The 11692-nt window shown below is 49.3% G+C and overlaps 1 protein-coding gene across 3 annotated transcripts in view; it reads left to right on the top strand.

The window, feature by feature from the left end:
- Positions 1–5735, top strand: part of TENM4 (teneurin transmembrane protein 4) — a 391446-nt gene extending 385711 nt beyond the window's left edge. For all 3 annotated transcript variants that reach the window (XM_061204090.1, XM_061204087.1, XM_061204089.1), the window contains 2 exons: positions 2106–2248; positions 4848–5735. In XM_061204090.1, the coding sequence (XP_061060073.1) occupies positions 2106–2248; positions 4848–5606 (902 nt within the window). In that variant the 3' untranslated portion in view covers positions 5607–5735. The remainder of the gene's footprint in view (positions 1–2105; positions 2249–4847) is intronic.
- Positions 5736–11692: the final 5957 nt, after the last annotated feature.

The raw sequence follows: 11692 nt of genomic DNA on the forward strand, positions 1-11692 counted from the left end.
AGATTCAGAGAATCAGAGATACTTAGAAACTCAGTGAGGAAAGGGACTTTGGAGAAAACTGGTCGAAGCACCTCACGCTACAAAAGAGGAAATGGAGTTCCAGGCACATGGAGGCTTGGGTTTGAGGAAACACAGGCAACCTTCTATGAGCCAGGAACCAAGCTGGACACTTTAAAATACATTAAATCCCATCATTTATGTAACAAAACAGAACAGTTCCTGCTCTATGTTGGCTGCCCCAAAGTGGTAACACTATTAGTACTCTTCTCCATGACTTGGTGAAAACCATTTCTCCCATGAATTTGCAGATAAGGAAACTGAACCTCAGAGAGGTTAAGGAAGCTGTCTAAGATCACACAGTTTGCAAGTTGAGAGCCAGAGTTTGGACATGGGTTTTGTCTTGCCTCACCATGTTCCTTCCCTTATATGATCTTTCTAGAAGTAGAATCTGGGTTTCCAAGCTTCCTTTTCTACCACCCCTCCACGTCAGAACCTCCAGGCTTCAAACCCAAGAGAGGGGCTCTGGAACATCAAAAAAACAAAAACCAAAAAAAAAAAGAAAAGAAAGAAAAAGGCAAACTTGAGGTTCTTGAATGGAAAGGCAATGTGGGATGAAGTTGATGACCCCCAAATGGCACTCCCATCACTGGGATGAACTCAATTCCACCAATGCCTGGACCCTAAGAACCTCCCTGACCAGGGATCTGTCTGCTTTGGAAGAAGCCAAAAGCAGGCCTGAATGCCCACCGCCCAGAGTTGCTGGCTCAGAGACTTAATTCCAAATCCTGCCTTCTCCTGACTTTGGATTTGAGTCTCTAGTCAACAACTGCTTTGGCATCTTCAGCTGCCCCTTCCCAAGGAAGGCTGAGCCACGCTGGGACACAGGCTGTCTGTCTCTCTCCTGTAGACCCCACATCACCTCCCACCTGCCATCCCAGGCTCTTCCTGCTCCAGCCGCCATTTTCCTTTCTGGTTCTCTCTCTGCCTTGCTGAACTGCTGTCTGGTTACCCGAACGCTCCCAATACTCACCTCCCCTCTCCAGGCCTTGCCTTATACAATGGCCTTTGCCTTCATCTCCATCGAAGCCTGACAAAATTTACACAGCTTTCACTGTCTGGCTTAAAGGCAACCTTCTTCATGAAGACTTGTCAGCCTGTGGAACTGAAAGACTTCTGCCCTCCTCTAGGCGTTTGTCCTGTGTCAAGGTTATCCGTGTCCATGTCTCATCTCCCCTTCAGGGTCCTGCGTGTGCAAGCTGAGGATCTGTGACACCAGTGCTGGGCACATAAAAGACACTCAGCAACAGAGGGCCAAGTAACTGAGGACACACTTTCCACCCTCTTTCTCTTCCTGAAGTCTTGGCTTCCTGATTCCACTCTTCTGTGAGCCAGCTGCTTTCCCTACACCTAGTATTTTATAATTAGTAACCCCCCAGGAATATTATAAAAACCAGTAAATCCAGTGCCTATGGGGCTAGATCCTCAAGCCCAATATAAAGACTGGAAAATGAAGGCGCAGGGAGGTTAACTGACTTCCTTAGGCTCTCAGAGTAAATAAAGGCAGGATCAAGGGGGAAAAAACTCTTCGATCTTTGGTCAGGCCACCTCCATGCCCAATGCACTTTGGCCCTGAGGCTCTAATCTCTTCAAAAAGGAGAAAGGAGGGAGAGTTTGCTTCTTCAGTGAATTTTCTCTTTGAAAGTCATTCATTAGAATCTTTCCTTTGGGGTTGGTTGTCCTCTGTGTCTCCTGTTGATGTTGGGGTTGGATGTGGAGGAGTCTTCATCCATCAACAGCTGTCCCTGGCTGTGAAGCTGAAGGTCCTCAGGGTAGAGTGACAGTAGTAAGAGGAGTCTGGAAACCTAGGTTCTACGTAGGTGACATCTCTCTCAGATACATGCCTAGGAGGGGACACTGGGTCCCAAGAGCATGTTCAGCTTTCACACCGTGAAACAGTTTCCAGCATGCTTGTTGGGTCTCCCCCCAGCAGCTCTCCATGCCCTCACCCCGCCCCCCTGCAGCCTAACTCTAGGCTGCTTTCTTGGGATGTGTCACTCTGAGGTCCACTGACTCCATGGGGATGTTTCTGCTTCTCTCCCACCCAGATGTCAACAGCTGGCTCCTCACCTTCGGATTCCAGCTTCACAATGTGATTCCCGGCTATCCCAAGCCAGACATGGATGCCATGGAACCATCCTACGAGCTCATCCACACACAGATGAAAACTCAGGAGTGGGACAACAGCAAGGTAATTCACACACATGGCTGACCACCCCTCAAGCCATCCAGACATTACAGGAATGGGTCCCACCAGCTTTTCAGGAAAGCCTAGGCCAATGGTAGAAACCAATGTGGTACGTTCACTGTGCCTGCCAGAAACAGTTCAGCAAATACTTAGTAACCCTGCCACTGGCAAGTCACTGTGGACCCAGCTGTAACAGCACGTAGGCCCTCACAAGCCAAATTAAGGAGTTTTGTATGTTACACTGAGTTTGGAGTTCCACACAAAAAAATAAGCCTTTGTCCCAACCCAGAACAAAAGTACAAAGAGGGAAGGTGTGTTCGAAATACAAATGTGACATTTTCTGAGCACCTCAGTGCACCTGGCCTATTCTACATAAATTAACACAAAAATATCCCTTGGTATCGTTGTTCCCATTTTACAGATTTCATGCCTGAGGCTTTCGAATGCCACACAGCAAGGATGAAGTAGAGCAGGATTCAAACCCAGATCTGTCTGTAGGTGCTCAAAAAAATGTTACTTTCCCCTGTCTTCCATTTATGACCCAATTTCAAAGACTCATAGAATTTTATGGCTATAAAGATCCTTAAAAACAGTTTCATTCCACCCCCTCACTTCAGGCATCCATTTGCTCATTTCTTCCCACTGCCCCCCTCTTTCATAAGATCTGTGCTAGGAGCTGGCTCTTCCAGGCCCCATGCCCCAGGAGCCCAGTGAATGCAGGAAAGAATCAGGCAGAGACCAGGCCTTCCAGGGGATACCTGACCAGGGGGACAAGAGACTGAGGAGGAAATCAGGGTTGCCAGATGGCATACTGCTGGCGATCGGAAACTTACACGTCCGTATCTCTTACTCCAGTCGGATTCCATTAGGCCTCAGCCTAGCTGTTTCCTTCCCCTGACCTCTGGAGAATGTGATTCTGCACCTCTGTGCTCCGGTGGCACCTATAGCTTCCTCGTGCTAAGCACTCACAACACTATATTTTCATTCCTGTTTTCTTCCCTATATCTCCACTAGACCCTAAGCCCCAAGAGGGCAAGAACTGGGTCTTATTTGGTACCCAGCATACCACCTCGCACATAGTAGGTGCATGGAAAACTTTTGTTGAATGAACAGATGGTTGAAAGAAGTAAACAACCCTGTGAGTTCAGTCTTTTTCCCCATTTTACAGATAAGACCAGAGTTGAGAGAAACTTGTCCAAGGTGAGCTGGAAAGGCGATGAGAACCCAAGTCTGTCTGGTCACGAAGCCCATCCTCTCTCTGCGGCCCTAGCCCCAACCCCTGCCCCTCTCCAATCCCCACCATCCATCCCTCCAGGTACTGCCCAGCTGCCCACAGCACTGACTGTTTTCCCAGGGCCGCTTCCAGCCACTCAGCTGCACCCCCACCTCCAGGCTCCCTTCTCCACCCCCTCCCAGAGCCACAGTCTCTGACAGCCCGTTTGCCAACCTCGCCTGTCAATGAATTATTGATTTCTGCCCTTGGCAAGCATTGGAGATCTTTGTTGTTGAGCACTCCAGCTTCCGTGAAACTCTAGGAAATAATTGTTCACAGACAGGGTTCTATTAATTATAAAGAGGACTTAATTTCAGTGAGAAACCGATGGGCCTTTTTCTAAAGCCATTTCTCTAAGTTGCTGATAAGGCCCTGGGGCCTGCCTGAACGTGGCTTCCAACCTGTCCCCCAAAGCAGCCAAGAGCGGGGGCACTTGGGGAGCCCCCAGGAAGCACTGTGGGGACAGAGGCCCTCCTTGAAAATCATTTCTAAACATGGCAGAGAGCAATACAGCAGGCTAAGAGGGTTTATGTAAATCACTACTTTTCATCCTACTAAACCTTCTTGTCAAGAGTGCATTCCTCGCCATTCCTGCATCTGACATCATCCCCTCATCCTCCAAGTCCCAACTCAAGAATGAGCCTGTCCTTGAACCCCATCTCCTTCACCTTGCTCCTCCGCCTCCAGGCTGAGACATCCTGAGCCGTGATTGCTCCTCCCGACTCCAGCAGCCCTTGAACTGAGCCTCTAGTATCAGACAGACCAGGGTTCGAATGTTGGCTTGAATACTTACTAGTCGTATGACTGTGGGCCAGTTACAACCTCTTTGAGGCTTAGTTTCCTTAGGTGTAAAACCAGAACAATAACAGTCCCTACTGTATAAAGTTATTGTGAAGATCCAACGAGATAATGAATGTGAATTATTCAGCTCAAAGGCCACGACATGTTGGCTATAGCTGTTACTATTGCTTCTCTTAGACCACCACTCATCACATTTGATTGTAGTTATTTATTGCCACATCTGTCTTTCCCCACTAAACGAGGAGTTCTTCAAGGGCAGGGATGATGTCTGATTCATTGTTGTATCTCCCGTGCTGAGAAAGGGACTGGGCACAGAGTAGATGCTCCCTGAACAGCTTCTGAATGGAAGGAAGGGTGAATAGATGGATGAAGGAGGGCTGGGTGTCCTAGTGGTCAGCAGTAGAGCTAGATGCTGCAGGTTAATACATTTGAATAAGTTTGACTTTTAGTCATGTAAGCTGATCCTCCAGGCCGTTGGAAGTTTTTCCCCATTTATCTCACTCTCTCTCTCTCTCCCCCCACCATCAGTCTATTCTCGGGGTACAGTGTGAAGTGCAGAAGCAGCTCAAGGCCTTCGTCACCCTGGAACGTTTTGATCAGCTCTACGGCTCCACAATCACCAGCTGCCAGCAGGCCCCAGAGACAAAGAAGTTTGCATCCAGTGGCTCAGTCTTTGGCAAAGGGGTCAAGTTCGCCTTGAAGGATGGCCGAGTGACCACAGACATCATCAGTGTGGCCAACGAGGACGGGCGGAGGGTTGCTGCCATCTTGAACAACGCCCACTACCTAGAGAACATGCATTTCACCATTGACGGGGTGGACACGCACTACTTTGTGAAACCAGGACCTTCGGAAGGCGACCTGGCCATCCTGGGCCTCAGCGGGGGGCGGCGAACCCTGGAGAACGGGGTCAACGTCACTGTGTCCCAGATCAACACGGTGCTCAGTGGCAGGACTAGACGCTACACAGACATCCAGCTCCAGTACGGGGCACTGTGCTTGAACACCCGCTATGGGACAACACCGGATGAGGAGAAGGCACGGGTGCTGGAGCTGGCCCGGCAGAGAGCCGTGCGCGAGGCCTGGGCCCGCGAGCAGCAGCGACTTCGGGAAGGGGAGGAAGGCCTGCGGGCCTGGACAGAGGGCGAGAAGCAGCAGGCGCTGAGCACGGGGCGGGTTCAAGGCTACGACGGCTTCTTCGTGATCTCGGTCGAGCAGTACCCGGAAGTGTCAGACAGCGCCAGCAACATCCACTTCATGAGACAGAGTGAGATGGGCCGAAGGTGACAGAGAGGACCATGGCCGGGACTTCTTGCCAAAGACAGCTACTCTTTTGTGGCCGCATACCTGACTGTGTTGTACTGAAAAAAAAAAAAAGAATCCTTTTTTTAACAAGTGCAGAAAGCAAACAAAACAAAAAAGATACTGGTTGCATTGTAATTCATGCAACATCCTTTTTTTTTAAGAAAAGAAAAACACAAATTTGGCCTTCACACATTTTTTGCAAAGAACAGAAGGTATTTTTTTTCCGTAGTGTGATCACAATGAAAACTTTCTTGTCTTTTGTTCCCTTTTCCTTGAGGAGTTTTCCTTGTTGTTTGGGGTACACTTCTCCTCACTGAGATGCATCTCCTGGGGTGTGTCCTTGTCTGTCCCCAGGTACCCAGTGTGATGTGAGACACAAGTGTCTGTGCTAACTTGTCCCATGTGCAACTTTCTCTTCCATGGGGGTCAGGCAGGAGGGAAGGGTGCGGAGAGTAACGGGCCGGTAGCAAATTTCCAAGGGGGCCTGGAAGGAGGGTCTGCAGGACCTGAGGATCTTTGGCTAAGCTCCCGCAGACAAGTGGTGGCTTTTTTACTCACTGTGTTCCATGCCTCCAGAGGACCATGGATGGTTCCATCTTCTCTGGGGAATTTCATGATCTCACAGCACCTTTTTCAAGCTGCCCCAAACTCCTGTCCAAGCTTTATATTTTGATGGGAAATGAAACCCCCAACCCCTTTTGCAAATCTTGTGTAGTTGTCAGTGCCACCTCCATGCTGGGATGGAGAAAGTGTCTCCCAGGTCCTTTCCCCAGTCTGGTGACAGCATGCTGGGGCTTAGAGCCCAAGCCTCCCCAAGAGGCAGAGGCATCCAGGACATCTGTGGTTGGTTGGTCCTCCCATGATGTTCCTTATTCATCTCTTTCTCTCTCCCAAAGTCAGATGTGAGAACCAGCACTGCACAGCAAGCCCTCAGTGTGGACACCACGTCCAGAAGGGAAGGTCACCCACGGCAAAAGAATGGCAGTGGTGGCAAGGGTACCAGCCTGCCTTCCTAGGTGAAGCCCTCTCCCCATGACTTTGGGTATCTTCCCTCCACTGCTCAGCTGCCACCACTGAGAAATAGGAGTGTGGAGAGAGGTGCTTGGTGGCCTTTGATTGTGGAAAGAGGCTTAAGAAAAAGTCAGCCAGAGAGAGGAAAGCATGAGTCAAGCATCCTTCTAACGAGCTCCTGAAGGCTCCTCTGCCTCTCATGTATTGGGCTAATTGCAGAGCTGGGATGCAGCTGGATAGGCTTTCAGGAAATTCCTTCTGTGAAGTTCTTCTAAAACAGCTTCCCCTCTAGAGGAGCCCAACTGGGGTTTTAAAGCAAGATTAAGGAGAAAGGAGGAAAGAGATAATTTGGTGTGGCCGGGCAGCGTCAAGCTACCCCACCAGGATTGGGGGCGGTTCCTGAGGCTGGTGCCCATGGATCCAGAAGGCCGGGCTACATTTGTCCCTGTGAAGACCTACGCCTGTGGTCATTGGGCAGAAGTTTAAGTCCTTTCAGGAGCGAGTACATCCCACACCTGGAGGGCATGCCCAGGAAGAGGCAGCAGCCAGTGGGCCGGGGGAAGCATTGAGAGTAGGGGAGAGCTAGGAGCTCCTTTCTCCTGTTTTATCTGCCTAATTACCACTGTCATTACCTCTCACAGGAGGCTCTGGGAGACCAGGAGGGGAAGCCAAATGCTTCCTTTTAAGCTGGGCTTCTTAGAAAATGGGACTTTTATGGGTTACATTTTACATTGAGTGTGGAAAATGAATTCTGAGTCTGAGCTCCTTCCCGTGGAAACCTTGTTGGACTGACAAGCTCATGGCACCTTTATAGCCTTACTCACAGAGTCTTCAGAATATTCCATGAGTTAATGAAACCGAAAAGGTCTCTTACTGCATGAGAATCGGAGCAGCACGGAGGCCGGGGTCTGCCTGGCAGAGGTAGGCACCCAGAGCTTCTCGGGAGAGGAGGTTTTGCCTTACGTCATCCCACTGGGATGAGAGGATGTGTTTCGCTAAGTGCTCTTCCTGTTTCCAAAAAAAGTGACACTGCTGCTACAGTGTCTTGGACTATTTGTCCACTGCTCCCAGAGCTCCGCTGAGTCAGATGCAGTGCTCCCGGGCCCACTGTGCAAGGCGGGAGCTGGCAGCGGGTCCCATCCGGCAGGATCGTTCTTGGATGGGATGGAAAATAGTTTGGCCTGAAGAACACAAGTTGTTTTTTTTTTTAATCCAAAATAGACTTACGCCTCTCAAATGTACTCTTGATACAAGGAGCCCTTGAGCAATGGGACCCTGCCCATTGACCTAGATGATCAGTTCCATCCTGGCTTCCTGACATCAGTCAAGACCTGCTGGGGACGTCTACTTGGAGGTCAGAGACAGCACGAGGGCCGAATGAACCATCTCCCCACACCTCCCCAACCCTCTGACTCTCCACCCCTCACCCCCACCGAAGTAACAGTGTGGACTCTTAAAGATCAAAATCACAGAGAATTATTGAGCATTCCTTTCCTTTAAACGAATGATGTTATATTTTTTCTGGGCTACATACCACCAAGGAGGCATAGCTTCTGTATGGGGAGAAGATGAAGCATCCCCAGCCTTTAGAGAGGACCTCAGGTGTGGGGCAGGCAGCATCATGCACCTCAGTTTCACACTGGTGCTGTTGCTGTTGGAGGTGGTGCTTCTGGCCTCGCCCCTTCTGAGTTGGTTTCCATTTGGGCTGGCAGGTGACTCACTGCCTCCACTCTCAGTCTGTCCTGCTGAGACCAGCAGTGCCAATCGCACCACAAGAGTGAGTCTGAAGGCATAAGCCAGAGTTCCCTGTGCCGCTCAGCGGCCTCCAGGCATCAAATCCCGTCCTTGACGGCATCTGCCCTTTTGGCATTAACCAACCAAAACGTGTGCGTTCCTTAGAATTACCAGCCCTCCCTCACTGGCTCAGGTTCATTATCCTGCAGGATGTCAGCTTCTGACCCTAGAAAAAGGGTTATTTTGGAAGAGCTCCTGCCTTCTCCCGTATCCTCCACAGCTGCCATCAGCTCCTCATCCTCAGCCCCTCTGTCATCACCTTAAATAGGACTTCAGTGATTCCCCAACTTTGTTTTTTATAGGATGAGATTTCCTTTTTATCCACCCTCCAGGCAGACATCACTGGAGGGCAGAGCTATGACAACGGGAAGAAGGGAAAGGAACTCCACGGGCAATTACCCCTGATGCTTGTCTCTCAGAACCGTCCGCTGAGAATTAACCCAAGGAACAGACTAGTGCCGGATTTCTACCTAGGGATGGAGGATTTGAAACAATTGCTAAGAAACTGACCAGAGGTTGAAAATGGCCAGAGGGCGTGATTTTAAAGAATCGGGATGAGGTAGGGCTGGGAGCAGAAGGTGATATAGGCAAGGAAGGGGAATAAAACTGGGCAGTGTTTTTATAGGCACGTAACAAGGAATCAGATTTGTTTAAAAACAAACAAAAAAAAGAATAAAGGACCTTTTTAGCTGTGACTTTTAAGTACCACCTTATAGGTGGCAGGGGTTTCCAATATGCAAAGATGAGATTTCCATGTGAAATCTTAGAATAGTTTCACATCTGCAGCCTGGTATTTGCAGTTGCCACGAGGTGAGGACCATGAGGCTGAGCTTGGTGCCCAGGAGGAAGGAGTCTGCCGGGCCTCAGCGGGGTCTCGGGTTTTAGGGTTTGTTCCCCTGGTGCTTAAAGTCGAATCTATCCTCCACTCCTCACAGCAGCCACTAAGCCCCGGCCGTGGCTCCTGGTCATGAGCTGGGGCCTGCCTCCTGAGGGGTCTTGGAAAGCACTCAGTCTCTTTTTTCCCTGGGGATCCTCATTAGGATTAAAAGCCCTCTATTTAAGGTTCAAAATTCCCAGGTAGTTTATACACTTGTCTGTATTTTACTGGACAGGAGGGGATTAAAGAAAGAACTCTTTAGTTCAAGGCCCTTTCATTTTACCTTCAAAAAACAGCAAACTCATTTTAAAGACTCACTGCTCAGGTGATAGAAACTCTATCCTCTCCAACCTTTCCATTCTCAGAAACCAGCCTTGTGTACGTGACCGCCCCAGACAGCAGGCCGATGTTGGGTTTCTTACCCCCTCTGGAATGCCAAAGGCATGATACTGGGCGACCTCTTGGTCCCGAAGAAAATGTGTTTGATTCTGAGGGCAAACTGCCAATGGAGAACCAACTTTCGGGCAGGCTCAGCTATCCTGGCAGAAGCTGAGTCACGGATGTTTGCTGGTGCCTGGCAGCCCTAGATTCACCCAACACCAGAATCCCACTTTTCTACACCTGCCTGTTGTTCTTGAAGACTTCTGAACCCACAGCTTCAGCAAAAGGACTCTCCCAAGCTGCCTCTGGACGACCAACACTGGAGACTCTGGCCTTACCATGTGGAAATAGTTTTCCTGAAGTCTGGAACTAATTTTGAGAAGTTTTTTTCTCAACACTTTTGTGTTTCTAACACTGTATTCTTGACTGTGTAAATACCAACAAGGCTGTAAATAAATGCAGATGTAGATACCTTCTAGAAAAGAAAAAAAAGGCATAAAAACAAAACTAGAAGTGATCCCGTGTAGCCTTCGTTGACAAATAAAAGAATATTTTGTGTTTAAAGCTGTCTGGTGGCCTTTGTTTGGAGTAGTGATTGCTTGAGCCAGTCCTCTGAGTTTGCACTACTAGAAGCTCCTGTTCTCAGGAGGACCTCCAAAGCTCTGGTGCTTGGCCCCAAAGTCCCTCTTAAGCCCTCCAGGTGACAGCTGTCAGGGAGAGGCATTTCCAGAGGACACAAAGACCCTGGGGCTTAACCTCACGAATGTCAAAGCACCTCTGACATCAGCTATGCCCCACTGCTCCCCGGGCCATATTGCAGCTGCTGTCCTTACTGGCCTCAGGGACAGACTCCAAGGGGCGGGACTGCTTGACACTGCCCTAAGGAAAGAGCCTGTGCTCTGCCACTGGGCACAGAATTGTCCACTATGTCACACGTCACTGCGTTCCACACGGGGTGTCACTGGTTGCACTTTCAAAAATAAACGAATATTCATCATACAAATTATTATAACCACATAATACAACTTGGAAAAAGAGGAAGAAAATTCCTTTAGCATTGTTTTGGGTTTTTTTGTTTTTGTTTTTTGCTCTGTGTGTTCTTAATCTCAGGTAATTGAAAAAAAATCTAAGGTAGTCACAGCATACAGGTAATTTTTCACCCTGCTTTTCTCACATAATCTCACATTTAACCTCATGTCTAGAAGCCAGGGATGACAGCTGGTCACTTAGGAAAGTACATTTGCTAAGCCCACCTCCCTAGTGTGATTGGCAAACCTTATGAAAATTCAAATAATTGAGGACAGGAGTGAGAACAGAAGGTTCATTGCTTCCCATTAGCCTCAGGTCTGGCCCATCACCAGGCCCTGCGGGAAGGAGCTTCAAGCTTCGGCTCTCTTCCTTCCACCCGGGCAGCTATGGGCTGTCCAGGCACTGCTACCCAAGCTGTCATATTTTTGTGGTGCCAGGGACGGAGGCACCTGCAGTGGTAGGAGAAAAAACATTTTTGGAGTCATGCCAAATTGGGTGCAAAACTTGGCTCTAGCACTTAACTGTGTGATCTTAGACGAGTAATTTAAATTCTAAGCCTCAATCTTCTATCTATAACGAGGGTATGATGGGACATACCATACCTTCCTGGTTACTGCTCAGATCACCTTAAAGGAGCAGGCGTATAATGTCGCATGCTGCTCTCTGAACAACAGGACTTGGCCCAGTGTAACTTTTCCCCCTCACACCTCCCTCCCCAGCCCTCCACCCACCTCCCTTCCAAAGTCTGGTACTCTTCCCACTACACCAGTGGTTCTCAAACTTTGGCCTGTACCAGACTCACCTGGAGTGTTTATCAAACCGCAGATTGCTGGCCCCGACCCCGGAATTTCTGAAATCAGTGGGTCTGAGATGGGGCCCCATAATGTGCATTTGTAACACATTCCCAGGTGACGCTGATGCCCCTTCACGCTTTGAGAACCACTGCAAAAAAGCCCTGCCAACGACACTATCTTTT

The sequence above is a fragment of the Eubalaena glacialis genome, chromosome 10, assembly GCF_028564815.1.
Source record: "Eubalaena glacialis isolate mEubGla1 chromosome 10, mEubGla1.1.hap2.+ XY, whole genome shotgun sequence".
NCBI lineage: Eukaryota > Metazoa > Chordata > Mammalia > Artiodactyla > Balaenidae > Eubalaena > Eubalaena glacialis.